Genomic DNA, 19,131 nt, shown 5'->3' with positions numbered 1-19,131 from the left:
CCAATACAGTGTTGATAGAACGGGGCTAATATGGTCATACTTCTTGGTTCTGGTAAGAACTCGAGCTGCTGCGTTTTGAACTAGCTGTAGTTTGTTTATTAAGCGTGCAGGGCAACCACCCAGTAGAGCATTACAATAATCTAGCCTTGATGTCATGAACGCATGAACTAACTGTTCCGCATTTGTCAATGAGAGCATATGGCGTAATTTAGATATATTTTTAAGATGGAAAAATTTGGTTTTACAGATACTAGACACGTGACTTTCAAATGAAAGGTTGGTATCAAAGAGCACACCCAGGTTCCTAACCGACGACGAAGACTTAACAGAGCAGCCATCAAGTGTTAGACAGTATTCTAGGTTATTACGTGAGGAAGTTTTTTGTCCAATAACTAGAAACTCTGTTTTTTTCAGAATTTAGAAGTAGGAAATTACGAGTCATCCAATTTTTATAAATCAGCTATGCATTCCATTCATTTTGTGAATTGGTAAGTTTCGTTCGATTTTTAAGAAATATACAGCTGAGAATCGTCAGTATAACAGTGAAAGCTAATTCCATGTTTCCTAATGATATCTCCTAATGGTAGCATGTACAGAGTGAACAGCAGCGGTCCTAGTACTGAGCCCTGTGGTACGCCATACTGAACTTGTGATGGATAAGACATCTCTTCATTTACTGCTACAAACTGATAACGGTCAGATAAGTATGATTTAAACCATGCTAGTGCAATTCCACTAATGCCTACATAGTTTTTTAGTCTATTTAAAAGAATGTTGTGGTCAATGGTGTCAAATGCTGCACTAAGATCAAGTAACACTAATAGCGAGACACAACCACGATCGGATGATAAGAGCAAATCATTTGTTACTCTAACGAGAGCTGTCTCAGTACTATGGTACGGTCTAAATCCGGACTGAAAATCCTCGCAGATATCATTTCTTTCAAGAAAGGAACACAGTTGTGAGGATACAGTTTTTTCAAATATCTTTGACAGAAAAGGTAGATTCGAGATCGGCCTGTAATTGACTAATTCTGTAGGATCAAGTTGCGTTTTTTTAACAAGCGGTTTAATCATAGCCAGCTTAAAGTTTATTGGTACGTATCCTAGAGACAAAAATGAATTAATGATATTAAGAAGAGGATCTATGACCTCTGGAAGCATCTCTTTCAGTAGCTTAGTCGGTATAGGGTCTAACATACATGTTGTCGATTTAGATGAATTAACGAGTTTGCAAAATTCTTCCTCTCCTATAGCAATAAATGAATTGAATTTTTCCTCGGGGAGACTACAATGCACTGCCTGATGCGATACTGTAGTAGACGATTACATAGTTAGAATTTTGTCCCTGATATTATCAATCTTATAAGTGAAGAAGTTCATAAAGTCATTACTGCTGTGTTGCTTGGAAACTTCTGCGCTTGAAGCTTTCTTCAAGTCACAAACTTGTTCACTCAAGACATAACCGGCAAGACAGGCATTTTGGCATAATTATGTGTATTTGATCGTTCGATAACAAGGATTACACGCCACTTCTCTTTATTCCAGCTGCTCTCTTTCTGCTGGTTGTGTAAAGCTGTGGTGAGATGGAGACGTTTCAGATTATTTGGTAAAAACTGTGTTGTTTAAAGCTCACAGTAATTGTTCTGACTTTGTGAAGCCTCCTGGTGTGAATGAACATCAACTGACCAGAACAAACTCTTTGAAATGTGTATATGATACTGGATATCAAGGGTGAAACAGTTAATGATGTAAACAGACAGAAATCTCATTCAATGTTAGGCTTGTGAACTTTTTAATCAATTTGAAACTTGAAACAAATACGAACATGTATGAGTGCATGAGACAGATCTCTCTCTTTATTTTAAACATTTTTTTTTACACTGAGGGCAGGAGATAGATTTTTTTGGCTTCTGTTTTTTCTTCCTTGTTCATGTCCATCCGGTCTAAAAGAAACATTAAATCATGTGAGATTTCAAATGAGAGACAAACATGAAGTGAAAAGTGAAGCCCAAAGTCAAGATCACTGATGAGTTCAATAGTAATTTTAATCCCATCAAATCTGGTCGACAACTGCGGTTCACGATTATGATCTATTTTAATGTCCTGAAGATGATTTGTGTTATAAATCACTATTTTGGTCATGAAACTCTAGATGGCGCAGGCTTGATATGTAATCTGTAAGCAATCGCATAATTTCTGCAGCCAATTTAAAAAGTTTGGTTCAAGGAAATAGTTTGGTACGTGGCTACTTGGGTGGAGTGATTTGCTCGCAGCGCCTGAGAAGCCCTGTGGTGAGGAGCAGAGAGTTCGCTCAGAGTTGGAGTAAATCACTTCGCTTCTGAGAATATAGTTCCCAGTATGTATATGGTTAGAAGATGGCTGTGTCTCATGTGACTATTTGTACACGCTGTGACTATACAAATCACAACATGTAAATAGGAAAATGTTGGCGTTATTTTGTCACTTATTGGGAGCAGTATGCTAGCTGGAGCCATTTAACTCCAGTCTTTGTGATAAGCTAGGCTAGTGGGTATGTCAGACAAAGTTACGGCACGCACGGAGATGAAAAGGGTATGTATGGACTTATATGTTCATTTAAAGAAAATAGTTGGAATACTTTCTGAAGAAAACAGCATTGCTTCATTAGCGAGTGAATATTTACACCCAGTGTGAGTTTCCACTATTTCTACTCAAAATCATTTTGCATCAAACAATTGTGTTTTGTGTGAAAAGAACCTTTAGACTTTACATTTCACCTGCACTTTTGGCTTTTCCTGGGTCACATTTATATATAAAATGTCAACAACAATTAAGATCAATGTCAAAATTAATTCACTTAATGTGCTTTAATTTCTCATGTTTTTATTCTCGACCTGAAACAATGTAAATCTAGCGAGCATCAGCGTGTTGTTCAGCGTGATGAATGAATGAGGACTTGAGAGTAAACACCAACCTCTCTGTTCTTCAGTGTCATGATGCTTCATTCTGCAGGATCTGCATCACTGGCATTATCTCTGTCCTCTCCTTCCAGATGCTTTCTCAGAGTTCTGCCAAAAAACACAAACAAGTTTCATTTCTAACAGACATGATGTGAGATGAATAATAAATATTTCAGACCAATCACATGCTAAATTAATAAAGAAATAAAATTAATGATATTGATCATCAAGATCTTCAGATCACGCTAGATTACAGATGATTAGGTTTTGTCGAAGCCACAGCAACACACAACTTTTCTTAAATTGTTTCTGATGATTAAAACAAACTCAAAACATGAAAATAATCATGTACAGCAGGGGCCAAAAGTAAAGTGAATTGCTTTTAATAACTTCCGGTTCTGTTAAACAATCAAAATATGTGTATATTATGTTATATTGGGAAGAATAATACAATAAAGTATTAAAATGATAAACATATTTGGCACGAAAGGCAACTCCAGAATATAATTATATGAGTCATTATGAGAAAGTATCTCATATCATATTGTTAATACAATGTAATACATTATTATGAGATTTTCTGAACATTATGTAACGAATGTGCAAGAATCATGATTCTGTTTTTCCTGCACACAAACTCCAGAAGCCTTGTCATTATAAATTTTGGGAAAACTTTTAACGTTTAACCTGTAAATGTAACTCATAGCCTTGGTGCCGCCAGGTCTGCGCCTGTGGCAACTTTTACGGCTCCCCCGAGACTTTATAGCACCCTAGACACACTCCATAGCAAGGTTCTGCATTCCAAACCCCTTTTCTCTCTGCACCAGAGAGATAACGAAACTTTCTCTGTGACATCGCCACACACACACACACAAACGTTTCTTTACACTCATCATGCAAGTCATTACTAAGGTGTATTTGATAGGTTTGTGCGTTGCATGACTGGTTAGCCCTGTTATGCGATGGTTATGATTTTCTGAAATGTATTTTTGAGGAATGTTTCCCCCAATGGAATCGCATCCTGTAACCCGACCCCCTTCTATAGGATAACACTTTACGACCCCCGGAAGACTGAGAAGTCACCTCACACACACACATGGACCCCTTTTGATGAAAAGTGCCTGTAAATGTAGTAAATGTATTCCTGCTGTGCTTTGATGTCGTCACATGTCACACTGGAAGTATCTTCAATTTTATTGTGTGTTAATCAAATGTAAAATGCCTATAATCGTGCTTTTGAGTGTAACTTTGTATCCTTAAATGTTTTACCTGTCATTCTTGGTCTCTGTTTAACCATCTTGATTTGACTGAACCACTCATACATAGGAGATTACAGTAAAATGTATTGTTCTGTGTGTACAATCTTTCTGGGTAGAAATAACGAAATGTTATACCATCACAAACTATGTAAATGAACCTGAAAAGCTTTCACATTCTCGGACGGTCATTGGTTGTTCGCGCGAACAGAGGCGTGAACCAAGTCTCTCCATAAGAGACTGACACGGAAAGTTTCTTGAGTGAGCACTCTTCTGAACCCTCTTCGTCAGTGAGAAGACCCATGGCTCCCTTTTAGGGAGCGTTCTCCATTTCAACTTCAACTCAAAGAAAAAGACTCTTTTGGAATTCCCTCGGCCGTGCTTCTCTTCCTTAAGGACGCACGCACGAGCACTTCGTCATGTGAGAGGTTCCCGATTCCAGAACTCCTTAATAGGGAGTTTTCTCCGTTTCTCTTTTCTTTTTCTTTACTAAGTTTTATTTTCATATTCGCCTCTCCCTCCACGAGGGAGATGAACTCTGAATCATGTCTTTGGTAACTTCACCTTCTGTGAACCTTTAAAACTTCGCGCGAGTCTGCTCACAACGGAAGACACGCACGTCTTCACTCAGAACGACACACGCGCCTTCGGGTGTCAACACAACAGACCACATGCAAGTACCGAAATCTAAATGCTGTTTAAGGTTGTATATCCCCTTTTTCAAGGTGATTTGATTCCTTGTTGTCTTTCGAAAGGTTACTGTCTGTGATTTAGTCTACTGTGATCATTTCAGATGATATTTTGCTTTCACTTTCGCTCGCTCACCCTTTCTCCATCTCTCATTTTCCGATCTCTCTCTCTCTCTCTCATCATCTGTTATCCGTTTTGTCTTGTATTATTTTTACTGTTTGTATTGTTATATGCATACTCGTGTAAATTGTAGAATTTGTATTCCTTAGTTCAATGTAGTAATTAGTTCAATTATTAAAACCATTATATGCTTGATTGTTTCTGTCTAAAATGCTCATATAACCAAGTCAATGAGATGTTTCGATCTTAGCTACATGCTTTATCTTGTTACGATTTCAGTAACCTAAATTTTATAAGGACAGGAGAATGGTTTCATGGCCAGAAACGATTCGTCCTGAAATTATAAGAAGTGATAACTTTATTGAGAAGTTGATAAGTTAATCTAACGGCCGTTTTGCTGGACAAACAACTGTTTGATAATTACATTAATTTCCATTAAGGGTTATCTCATAATCGATCTGAAATAGGATTATTGATATATGAATGAGGAATTATAATTCGTTGTGATTGATTATTCATATATACAAATCGATCTATTTTCAACTTCGAATAATTTTAATGTAACTGTAATATGCAATATATTAATCACATTCATGATTAATTATTAAAAATTCCCTATAGATCATTTGAGCTAATGTTCATGTGCTACCCAGTGCGGTTACAATTACAACATAACTCGTAATTATGAGAAACTTTCTCATTATTACAACTGACAGATTTATATATTTTTTTACTGTGGTGGAAACAGGCTTCCATAGCAAAGTAATTTCAGTTTAACAAAAACACATGAAAAGAGATGCTAAGAAGATATTCTTATGATTTGATCATACCTATATCAGGTATCAGAAAACGTCTTTACAGATCTCACACACCGGACCAAATGTACATCTTCAACATACCTCGCCATGATAAGAACTACCTGCAATAACAGAAACCATCTTTGGGGGAAAATTATTTGAAGTGTAATTAAATATTTTAGTTTGGCTCCCATTTGTTTGCATGGAGAGTGCAGGGTTTACCAAACTGCGACAGTGGGCGATCAAACTTTGGCCTTACCTTTCAGGACATGTGCAGCACGCTTGGGGCAAATTCCAATTGGAAGTGAGCATCCCTATGCCCTACTCACTCCGAGGGCAGAGCGCTTGAGGTGGGGACTTTGGAGGGAGCAGGGAAATTGTGTGTCAATTTCCTCATTAGCTTCATGTTGAATGTTACCACAAAGACACTAGCTGCAGCAACAAAAGGAATCGTCTCTGTTACGTATGTAACCCTCGTTCCCTGAGTAGGGAACAGAGACGTTATATCAGTGACGACGAAATAGGGTTTTTTCGTAGAAGCCTATCACCTTCGAGTATTACAAAACGAGCCAATGGCAATGGAAATGCCATGGGTCTGCAGAATTTGCATGCGTCACTCCGCCCTACCTAGTGGGTATTAGGGGTGGGGGAAAAAAACGATTCTTCGATGCCGTGGACGATTCTGAATCGATTCACAAATGTCAAAAAATCGATTTTCTAAAAAAAAAATACATTTTTTTTCTAATAACGTAATATTGACGGAACGCAAAAGGCGGAACTATAAGCGGACGTGCAGTGCGCGGACAGTCTGTGGCGTGCACATATCAGAGACGCGCACATACATAACAGACGCATGATGGCTGAGCGCCAAATTCGAACGGCACCTTCTTCGTTAAAAGCTAACGTATGTAAAATTGGCAATTTCATTGTTACCTATTTAGTATTTTTGTATGAGAGCTGCTTTCTGTATTGTTTAGTTTTCACATCAGTACACTGTGTAAACCGATCTGTTATACGTACGTTATACTGCAATAGGGCTTGGGCGTCGTGACGTCAAACTTGGCGTGGCGGCCATGTTGATGGCCTCACGAATGTAAACATACATCAAGTCGAACGAGGAGAAGCAGAGTTGGGAGAAAGAAAAGAGATATTAAAGTCCCGAAAATGATGTGGAATTTACGGGGATACGTTAAATAGGGAAGCCAGGGACCAGTAACGTTATGTGGACAAAATCGGCAAAAACCCTTCCGTTTTTTCCGGGTTTCTCATTTCTAAATTTTAACATTCATCTTTCTGTTGCTATCCCTCTGCTGACAGCAAAAATTCGTACTACAAAACTGCAGCATGTTAAGCGAGTTGTGAAGCTAGGTCTAACGTGACTTTGCTTACAGATTGGCATGAAATCGTGTTCTCACAACAACCACGCTGTTATCTTAAAAAGGCCAATATCACGCTAAGGTTGCCTTCAAGTAAGCAAAACGATGCTTTGAAAACATCTGTTTCACTGGAAGGGCAAGGGGGTAGCAACAGGACAACAGTACAGAGACTGACAGGTCCGATGGAAGGGCTAACATTAATGTTATGAGAGTAAGGTATTAAAATACGGGATATTTTACAGGAAAAATTGTCCACATACTGGTCCCTGGTTTCCCTATTTAACGTATCCCGGTAAACTCCACATCCTTTTCGGGATTTTAACATCTTTTTTCTTTCTTTTCTTCTCCCAACTGTTCATGATGTTCATTCACTTTTTTTGTATAAGCTGTTTTTGATTGTAGTATACAGCAAACATTTCAAGTCATAACTCTATATTATTTAGTTGTGTATAAGAGTGGCTTTGTATGTTACTAATTGAAGCTACAGTAAGTTGTTCAAAATTTTTAATTTTGTCTTCTTAATGATTAAATTGGACAATTTTCTTCTAGAAAGACAAGGTGTTCAGGTGGAGAAAAAACTTTTTCTTTACCTTGACATGTTTCGACTGCAACCTGCAGTCTTCCTCCACCTGAACACCTTGTCTTACGGTGGTGAGAAGAAAATCACCACCGAAGAAAATTGAAGAAGAAAATCTAGAAGAAAATTGTCCAATTTCTACAGTATGTTGGTTCTGATCTACTTCCTAAAGGAAATAAGCCTTTCATTTATTTGTTATTGTTTAGTTCAACTTGATGAGTCACAACACAATGTGATGTATTCATTTCTGTGTTCTTCAGAACATAAGCTACATACAAATAATTCTGAAGTTATAACTACATGACACAGAAAGTGCTTTGAGTTGTTGTTACTCAATAAAAGAGTTAAGTAATTCAGCAGCTGACTTTTTTTAATACTGCAATCACTTTGTAGTGTATTTTCGTTTACTGTTGTGAAATGGAAAATCAATAATCGGTAATCGAGAATCGTTAATAATCGAAAATCGACTGTAATCGAATCGGGACTTCAATAATCGTAATCGAATCGAATCGGGAAATCAGACAGATTAACCACCCCTAGTGGGTATATAAGGAAGTACGCTGCAACATGCAGATATGTTTCCTGCTGAGGAGCCGAGACTGAACTCCAGCGTTTCCAGCGATACAGCGGAAGTGGTAGGAAGACGTAACTTCTCCGTTCCCTACTCAGGGAATGAGGGTTACATATGTAACCGAGACATTCCCTTTCGTGGTCACTACGAGTTACGTCAGTGATGACGAAATGGGGGTTCCAGTCTAATCACGCCACCTTCTCAGCTGTCTTCCAGTGCCCTGCGTAAGTCTGAGCTCCCTGTCGTGAGACTGGCACGGACGAAGGAGTCCTACTTAACACAGGAATACCAAAGTACACTGGGAAGCATATCACAGTGGAAATATGCAACACAATGCCCGTCCGAAGGGAGGTCTTAAGAATACACATATGACCCGGAGGAGGGGTGCATATGGAAGAACACTGGGGTGTCCAGCCCCAAAGGGTGGAATCTTTCAACCCCAGGGGTGGCAAGGTGGCTTGCCAAGGGAAAGACTAGAGGTCGACCGATAGTGGATTTTACCGATACCGATATTTAGGTTTGACCGTACATGCCGATAACCGATTATTCAACCAGTATTTTTTTTAATGGATACTGGATTAAAAACAAACATAACACTCCAAGTAATAAAGTGCTTAACTGAAATGTGCTAAATTAAATAAATATATTAAAATGAATTTATTAAAATGAGAAGTTCTACGGAACGAACTCTACAGAAAATAATTTAAACATTAAACTATTACAGGTCAAATATGTGTTTCTTCAGCTATAACCTAGAAACATATGCAAATTTCATAGGTAACACACCTTTAATGAGGATGTATTATAGCTTTCATGAACTATATGCATTATGCAATATACAATATACATTTTTACTGCATGTATTAATATTTGAGCAATACAATTGTACCTTGATCATTCATGTTAGTTCATAGTACATTAACGAAGATAATAACAGAAAATGTTTTAAATGTATTACTAAATGTTGAAATTAACAAACTAACATGTTTGTGCATAATACTTCTACAACATTTATTAACATTAGTTAATGCTACAATTGTAATATTATTGTTAAGTGTTACCATTTCATATAAATCCAACGAGTCATACTTAAAGATGGCCATTAAAATTACAAATGTAGACCTATATTACATGTATAGTCTCTCACTTTATTTGCTTCTATTTTAGAACACTTGATGATTATCTAAACAAAATAACAATATGTATTGTAGTGATAAAAAAAGAACTGAATCAAATGTGTTTATGATTTGTTTATGGCTGCATGAACATATCAATGTTGAGAAAGCAATCACGTCACTAGCTTTAAATATGCAACTTCGCCGGCTAATGAATGGATAAAACTGGCCAGCAGGATATAAACTAATGGAAATAAATGGTAACAATTGCGACATAAAACATTTGGGTCAGGTTTGCGTGTGTTTTTGTCACATTGCTTTACTCGCTTGAGGTAGCTAATGTTATTCCTCTCAGACTCGACGGCAAACATACTTCTGTTTTTTCTCTGCTAATGTAGCATCTAGTCAACAAATTAATTACTTTATAATGATATGGCAATATGTACTTTAGTGTTCTGTATGCATACCGTTTCGCTGTCTGTGTTTTAAATGCTGAAGTGTCAGCGATATCCGTGACGCGTGATCTTTCTGTGCTGCGCGCAGCCTCGCGTTAACAACTCAGCCAGTGATAGTTGTTATTCCGCCTTTAGAGGCCGCTCTCGCTCTGTATAATGCCAGCAGTCTCTTCTCAGCGCGCTCGTACTGTGTAATAACAGCGCACTCTTCTCAGCCGCTCCAGCAACGGACGCAACCCGGAAAAACTATCGGTGTGGATTTTTGCCGATAACGATAGTTCTACCAGAAAGACTCGGGAGAATTATTTCAATAAACCATACATTTATTGACAGCTCAGCAAGCTGATAATATACAAAGTCATTTGGCGTAGGCCCCGTCCGTAGTGCATAATCCGAGGGTATCGGATCTGCAATTCCTGCCTGAAGACGAAGGCAGGGGCGCAGCCGACCCCCCCCGGGAGGTATGGACAGGACTATCCTGGTGGTGGTGGGGAGGATGGGGGTAATCGTCGCTTCAGTATCTGCGAACTCAAACATGTGTAAGTACCGAGCTTTTATACAATGAGCCAACGAATATGATTGGATAGAAGTGAAGGCAATAGGTGACATAGTAATTGAGTCTTCCCGGCAGAACTTATGCTAAAGCTTTCATTTCCACCAATCAACTACCGGTACCGATATATCGGCAAAACTGATGAATCGGTCGACCTCTAGGAAAGACACATGCTCAAGGAGGCTTACAGTGGAAATACACATGTGGGGGTTGCCCAATGGTGGAACCATGCACATGGAGGCACCTAGCCAATCGCGAAAGCTGCCGGAGGCATAACTCTGGCGTTGGCGTCAGCAGTGCTGGAGGAACTCAGGGTTTCTCGGGGAAACTCACCTGAGGAGAATATCGCACTGATCCAATCCGTGGAGTGGAATGGCGAGCAAGCGAAGACACCTGAGCGGATCCAAGTTACCTGCTAGTTGAAGCGAGTACACGAGACGATACTGGCTCCACTCTAAGATTATAGAATCTCATGAATGTGTTAGGTGTCGCCCAGCCTGCAGCTCTGCAGATGTCTGTTAGCGAGGCGCCATGCGCTAGAGCCCAAGAGGAGGCCACACACTGGTATGCCAGAGCAATGGCGTCCACTATCCAGTAAGACAACCTTTGCTTGGAGAGAGCCTTTCCCTTCAGCTTCCCACCATAACAGACAAAGAGCTGGTCTGAGGTCCTGAAACACTTCGTTCTGGCTACATAGTCACAAAGGGCGCGTACTGGACAGAGCAGTGCCAAGGCTGGGTCTGCCTCCTCTGAGGGCAGCGCTTGCAGGTTCACCACCTGATCTCGATAGGGGGTGGTAGGAACCTTGGGCACATATCCAGGCCAGGGTCTCAGGATCACGTGAGAGTTAGCCGGCCCAAATTCCAGGCACGCTTCGTCAACGGAAAATGCCTGCAGGTCCCCTACCCTCTTGATGGAGGCCAGTGCAAGCAGGATCGCTGTCTTCATTGATAGGATCTTAAGCTCCACAGCTTGCAAAGGCTCAAAGGGAGCACTCCGCAGGCCAGTTAAAACAACTGAGAGGTCCCAAGAGGGTACAAGAAAAGGACGAGGAGGATTCAGTCACAGGTCACGGAGTCTCGATCTCAGCTCAGCGATGGTCATGTTCCCACAGTGAGAACATGACTCATCCATGAAAGCTGCCTATGCGTGTTCTAGTGAGTAGGCTTGGGTATCGAGTATCGAGTATTGATTGGAACCAGGACTAGCTTTGCGATTTTCCCGGAATCGTTCAAAAGTTTTAGTTTCGAATCACAGTCTGCTGACCGGAAGAAGAAACCGCTGAACACCAACGAAGAAGCGTCCACCGGAAGTGTTGGCATAACCGAGCCATAGCGTGCATCGGCGGTCCAAACTGTGGCTTCACTTTTCTAAACAGAACGAAATCTCGGCAAAATTCAACATTTGCGACAAGATTGTTTCGTGCATAGGAGGGTGCACGTCGAACATGATAAATCACCTCCGTGTTCATGGAGTAGAAATAAATGAGTGCTCCGTCTTTGACGCGCTGCGCCGACCATCCTCCGCTGCCTTTTCAGAGGTGGAATCACCAACATTTAGATTAGTTAAGCAATAACGATAGAGCTAAGCTAATTGATACTGAGCTAGGGTGCGTTTCCCAAAAGCACAGTTGCTAACCTGTTAGCTGGTTGGCAATGGGAAATTGCATTGCAACCAACAAAGTTGCTAACTTAGTTAGCAACTATGGTTTTGGGAAAGCTCCCCTAAACAGTAACAGCAACATTACATGTTTGTTTATGTTTGCAGGGACATGGCGAAAACTCTAAACCCCAAATACACACCACCTTCCAGGGATTACATGTCAAACACATTAATCCCATCGTGGTACAAGGTTGAAAAGTCTAACATTATTACAGAGCTCAGTGAAGTCAGCGCTGTTGCACTCACATGTGATGGCTGGAGTAGCATCACACAGGACCACTACCTCACCATCACAGCACACTACAGCACACTGGGGATATTATGGGGATATTTAATTTGATTTTATCAATCAATAAATTCCACTAGAAACAAACCTTGTTGTATTATTTTAATTTAATACTGTGAAGCTGCTTTGATACAATCTGTATTGTGAAAAGCGCTATACAAATATATATATATATATATATATATATATACTACATAGAAGATGGCAAAATGCAGCAAAAAGTGCTAAAAACAAAGGCTGTGTACAAAGCACAGACCGGTTGTGTTGTTGCAGAGGAAATTAGTGATGTTCTGTCAGAGTTTGGCATATCTGATAAAATTGTAGCAGTCACTGTAGATAATGCTGCCAACATGGATGTTGCTATTAAGCGCCTGCGATTTGTGAAACTGGGCTGTTTCTCCCACACACTTAATTTAGCAGCACAAAGTCTATACTCCCTAAATTCAGTGAGTCAGTGGGTGGCCAAGGTCCGAACCATTGTTGTGTGGATGAAGAGGTGCTCAATGGCCAAGGTGGTTCTCGAAGAGAAGCAACAACTTCTACGTAAGACACACAAAGTTCACTTTATTTAACTGTTGTGCACTTTATTTGCGGGGCGGGTCATTAAAAACAAAATAAAATAAAATTGCATGTTGCATGCAATGTCCAGCCTATATTAAATAATTGGGAATATCAATCTAATCATATTTTAGTAGGTTCTTTGATAAGGCCGTAGCAATGCAACTTGCGTGATTTCCCCAAACCTTTGGCGTCACATGACACAGCTCGCGCAAAGCAGCTTGCGCCAAGCAGCTCCCGCCGCAAGCCACAACAAAAAACACGGAGAAATAAAAGTGAAGATGGAAGATGAGGTGCGGGAGAAATTGAGGTCAGGATTTTACATAGCCTAATTAAAAGAAAAAAAGGTGAATGATGAATTAGATGAATACAAACGCTGCTTTGTAAATATTGAAAATGTTTAAATCATTATCTTATTAATATGACCTGATTTATGGTTCATATTCAGAATCGTCTGTTATTGCCAGTTTACATGGCGATATTTCCAAGCACTTTTCATGTAAGGCTTTTCATTTACACTACAATGCCTAGTGTGTCTATTTAATGGTCGCGGGTGCGGGGCGGGTTGTAAAAATAGATACAGTGGTGCGCCAAATAATTTCATAAAAGCGGGACCCACGGGTTGGAAAAAAAGCTGACCCGCGCATCACTAATAGGGACAGGTAGAGATAGATTTTAGACAAAAAATACCAGTACACCCAAATACGAATTCAAAGACCAGTATTAGAGTGAATGTGAATGTGCTAAATCTGCTAATGTAGGGAGTGCATATGTTAGGTGTTTTGTTAAGAAAAAAAGAGAATATTTCTAACTCCAATCTATGCGTTATTAATTATTTTACATACAGACTTCCTCGGCTAACTGAGGAGGATTTTAGGAAAGCTGAAGACTTCATCAACCTGATGAAGGTGCTCTACACCTCAACACTCTGCGTGTCCTCCGAAAAGAGTCCCAAATGCGGACAGATTCTGCCTATCCTCAAAAAGCTTGAGGCACACCTGGCTGTAAAAGATGGAGACACAGACTTTGTGTCAAACCTTAAAAAACAGGCTTGGGCAAACCTATCCAAGCGCTACCAGGTAAGTGACTGAGGCAGGGCACCTGGAAAGAAATTGTTCAAGAATAGAAATATCCTGTGGCTTGTTAAAACATTTAAAGAACATGTGTTTTGCAGAATGATGAGATCAGGAACTTTCTCCAAGTGGCCACTGCGTTGGATCCACGCTTTAAACATAAATTGGATGATGACACCATCTGGGACCAGATCCAGAGAAATCTGATTGAACAGGTGAAATGTCATTCACGCACAACTGTCCTTTTCAGCTATTAAAATCTAAGATCTAAATGCTAATTATGTTCTTTGTAGTCAACAGAGGAAGACGGTGGAGCTGATGGGGACACCATGCAGTCTGAGAATGAGGATGAGCAGGAGAGTGTATATAGGTTTTCAATTTAAATAATGATCATGCCTTTAATGGAGGTTTTCCCTTTTTTTAGTGATAATACTGGTGATGAACCTTTTGTTTTGTTTTTAGCAACAGCCTCCCTGCAAACTGCCCAGGAAGACTCCACTGGAGGAGCTGTTCGCTGAGGAAGAGGCACAGAACATAGTGTCACAGCAGAGCTCCATGTCCATCAAGAAAAGAGTGGAGAGAGAGCTGCAGATATACCAGAAAGTTCCACCGGTCCTTATGTCTGAGGACCCTGCTGCATGGTGGTGGAACCAACAAAAGACTTATCCTTTGCTGTCAAATCACGCTTTCTCCTATTTATCTGTTCAAGCTTCTTCTACACCCAGCGAACGTGTTTTCTCCACAGCAGGAGATACTATCTGTCCAGAACGCTCAGGCATCCTGCCTGAGAAGGCAGATATGATCATTTTCCTAAACAAGAACTGTTTCTGATTTTATACTGTACCTGCTGCTAATCTGGACTGGGTTTTACCAAGCGGCAACCTCCCCGTCTCTCTCTTGAAACCAACACGAAAGTGAGTTAAACTGCAATTAACTGGCCGCTTGGCCTGGCTGCAGAAGTGAGTCAAATCTGTATCTCCCTCATGTTAAAATTACCAACTTTACAGCAGAAAAAAACGTTTACAGCCTGGTTCTCTATGTGGCTCTGGTCTATACAGCTAATTTTGCCCTTCATAACAACTGTGAGGGGGGTGAATTTTGGATAAACTCATCCGTTTAGTTGATTAATATTTAAATTTAAGGGTGTGGCCACTTGAGTGACAGGTGGATTCCCGCTGATGTCAATGCTAGCAGTTTGTCTGCTGTTACTAGCCGTCACTTCACCTCAGCAAATGTTAGCTGCTGAACTTGCCTTCTCTGCAGTGTTTGTGCTTTTTTTCGGGATTATTTCATACAATTTAATACTTTGGTACAAAGCCCACGTCTTTGGATTCAGTCGTTGTCGTCGAGTATCGTTTGAGAGAACAACCAGCGCTGTATTTCAGTTGTTTTCCTCCGTGAACCTGCACTAATGGATGTCTGACAATTTCGTTGCTTTTTGGGGTTTTCAAATTTAAAACGCCAATAAAGGCTCGTTCATTCTGCTCTCACGGAACAGATAGATTATAATATGCTTATGTACCGTCAGATGAAATCATGCAGGCGTCGGCGCTTTCTCCGTCCGTGCAAAATAAAGGCACATCCATGAATGAGCGCGGATTTTCTAGTGCATTTACTTGCACTTCAAAGGCAATATATCTATTGTTTAACGGTTTAACCCATTTGAGAGGCGGCCAAAATCAGAATTTAAAATGGACTGAATAAGCTCTCTACGAACTTGACGAGCAATGCCGCGCTGATGGACCATGAAAGAGTGACTGACATGTATGCACATAAATCACTGTCACACACAAACACTCTCGAAGTAAAGGGATCTTCCATAGGGAGAGACTAGATGGCACTTCAGCACTGCGTTGACATCAGGTCCAGGCGAAGGTCCTTCATCAGATCTAGATACGGCCTGGATCCGGCAGGCTGCGGGAAAACCTCGGGATAAACAAAGACACTAAAATTAGCGTAGATGCCATTCTTCTTATGATGTAACGAGTACATCAGGATTTATGGGAAGTGTCCCCGATTCCAGCTGACCTAATCTATGCAGCCTAATATTGAATTATAGAAGTCTATAATGTATTATATGAAAGCTAGGTCAAAGAGATGTGTCTTTAATCTAGCTTTGAACTGACAGAGTGTGTCTGCTTCCCAGACAATGGTAGGAAGACTGTTCCAGAGTTTTGGTGCTAAATAGGAGAAGGATCTACCGCCAGCAGTCGATTTTGATATTCTAGGTATTAATAACTGGCCAAAATTTTGAGATCGCAATAGACGTGAAGGACTATAATGCGTTAAGAGCTCGCTCAAGTACTGCGGAGCTAAACCATTTAGTGCTTTTTAAGTAATCAGCAATATTTAAAAATTTATGCGATGTTTAATAGGGAGCCAGTGCAGTGTTGACAGAACCGGACTAATATGGTCATACTTACTGGTTCTGGTAAGAACTCGAGCTGCTGCGTTTTGAACTAGCTGTAGTTTGTTTATTAAGCGTCCAGACCAGGTTTTCCGCTGTCCGGTAATTGCCGGACATTGGCCGAAAAAAAAATGAAATGTCAGACAAAATTAAATCTCTCCGGTCAAATTGTCCGATTAAAATTGCCTAACAATCCCGCCCCCCAAACACAATCTGAATTTGAGAATAAGCCTAATATGTATAAAGCAAAAATACACCGACCTTTGTTATAAAGGAACAGGCTTTGAGTAAGGGTTAATGGCCGACGAGGTGTCCATTGTCAGGTATCAATGGACGATGGCATTGGCGAGGCGTGAACCGTCCGACGCGCAGCGGAGTATTAACCCGCTTATACCATGGTCACTTGCAAAATAACACATTTTTAAAACATTAGTTTATATTTTAATTAGTTTTACAATCAAAATCTAAAGTTTTTACAAACAATTACTTGGTTTCTATGGTTACGCGAATTTAGCAACTGGAGATATTTATAGTCCACTCAGTTTACTGCCTGTTGCTATGGTTACTCACAGCTGATGTAGCCAGCGCATTTATTTATTAATTTCGAACGGTAAACAGTCAGTTTAACCAGAACTTCTTTATTAGGTGTCCTCTATCAAATATTATTTATTTGACCGGCATATCATCAAAATGTCCAGAAAACGAAACCTCTGCCAGTCACTTTGACCGGCACCATTTTTTTCTAGCGGAAACTCTGGTCCAGACACAGAGATCCTCCAGCAGCAACCACACAACCACACAACCTCCACTGCCACCACCAGAAGAAAGAGAAGAGCACGTCTGGGTTGTTACAGCAAATCACCAATGCAAAGAAGAACAGGTCACTAGCTTTAGGACATGTAATGCCATCAATCCAAGAAAAACTTGACTCGGGGATGAAATTGTACTTATCCCTTCCTGCAATCAGTGCTGATGCTGACCCACTGGCTTGGTGAAAGCACAAGAAGAAATGCCAATTCTTTTTAAAAGTGGCCAAAAATACCTGGGCATCCCTGCAACAAGTGTGTCCTCTGAAAGGGTGTTCAGTGGCCATATCCAGTCTCCTCAGCGGTCAAGACTGAGCACTGAAGAATGTGAACATGCTCACATTTCTGCACTATACTGTGAACTGAAAGGACTGGAAATAAGTGTGCAATCTGTAAAAAGGCCCTGATGAAGGTGGGTCCTGCAGCCTTTGCCTCCTTGTTTTGTAACAAAAGGATATGCATATCTAGCTCGTGTTTAATTCCAGAGATGTGGACCTTGTTTCTTTTTATTTATTTTCACTGTACTGAATTATTTGTGTTTCAAAATGCAGCTATAGCCTACTGTTTAAGTCAAAAACAGCTATATATATTTTTAACATGTTTCTAAGTTCTCTCCAAAAGAACTGTAGAAAAAATACACTTGGTCACAGTTATTTCTGTTTAAATAAGCAGCAATAATTGGTTACTGTGTTATTTCAGTTTCAAAGGGAAGCAATACATAACACTGTAAACTATAAAGAGTGTTCATGTGATTTTATACATTAGTAGTGTTAATGAATGCTTAATAATCACGAAACTGTGAATATTGCTCAGACTATAATTAATCTATAATCGTTGCATAGATTCAGCACATAAAGATGAACTACTAACCGTGATCTCAGACTGCGGTGATGTGGTTTCTCCACCTCATGGATCTTCATGTGAAGCTTCAGGCGAGTTTTAATAGAGAAACTCTTTCTACACTGATCACACGTGTGCAGCTTCTCTCTGCTGTGGATCCTCTCATGTGTTTTCAGATGTGATGACCGACTGAATCTCTTGTTGCAGTGTGAACACTTGTAAGGTTTCTCTCCAGTGTGAATTCTCTGGTGCCGTTTTAATTCGTTTGCTGAAATAAAAGTCTTCTCACACTCGAAGCACAAATAAGCTCTTACACCAATATGAATTTTCTGGTGTTTAAGCAAACTTTGCAGCAGTGAAAAACTCTTTCCACAAACAGAGCATGAATGTGGCTTCTCCTTCGTATGAACTACCAGATGTGTCTTCAGGTTTGATGCACTAGCAAATGTTTTGCCACATTGATCACATGTGAACGGCTTCTCTCCGGTATGAATTCTCATGTGTCTTTTAAGGTGAGCTGATTGTGTGAAACTCTTCCCACACATATCACATGTGAACGGCTTTTCTCCAGTGTGGATCATCATGTGTGTTTTAAGGTGAGATGATCGTGTGAAACTCTTCCCACACATTTCACAAGTGAACGGCTTTTCTCCAGTGTGAACTCTTGTGTGAAGTTCAAGATTTTGTTTGCTTGAGAATCTCTTTTCACACTGATCACACATGAATGGCTTTTCTCCAGTGTGGATCATCATGTGTCTTTTAAGGGTAGCTGATTGTGTGAAACTCTTCCCACACATATCACATGTGAACATATTTTCTCCAGTGTGAACTCTTGTGTGAAGTTCAAGATTTTGTTTGCTTGAGAATCTCTTTTCACACTGAGTGCAGATGAAAGATTTCTTGGCTCTATTCTTTAAAAATGTCTTTTTAGTCTTTGAACGACTGAAAGGTTTTTCTCCATATTTGACATGACGTTCCTCCTCCACTTCACTCAGTTCTTCAATCTCCTCGTTCTCCTCCATCATGTCTGAAATAAAATAAAAGAGAA

At 40.1% G+C, this 19,131-nt stretch overlaps 1 protein-coding gene across 1 annotated transcript in view; it reads right to left on the bottom strand.

The window, feature by feature from the left end:
- Positions 1-1,773: 1,773 nt before the first annotated feature.
- The window catches only part of LOC311292408 (uncharacterized protein), a gene marked incomplete at its 5' end in the record, with an annotated part of 39,810 nt that continues 22,452 nt past the window's right edge, over positions 1,774-19,131 (bottom strand). Inside the window, 3 exons of the mRNA XM_084412076.1 lie at positions 1,774-1,945; positions 2,956-3,049; positions 18,114-19,110. Of these exons, the coding sequence (XP_084268202.1) occupies positions 2,983-3,049; positions 18,114-19,110 (1,064 nt within the window). The 3' untranslated portion in view covers positions 1,774-1,945; positions 2,956-2,982. The remainder of the gene's footprint in view (positions 1,946-2,955; positions 3,050-18,113; positions 19,111-19,131) is intronic.

The sequence above is a fragment of the Rutilus rutilus genome, assembly GCF_951802725.1.
Source record: "Rutilus rutilus genome assembly, chromosome: 6".
Lineage (NCBI taxonomy): Eukaryota > Metazoa > Chordata > Actinopteri > Cypriniformes > Leuciscidae > Rutilus > Rutilus rutilus.
The sequence above is the reverse complement of the archived record's forward strand: the minus strand, read 5'-3'. Positions and strand labels throughout refer to the sequence as shown.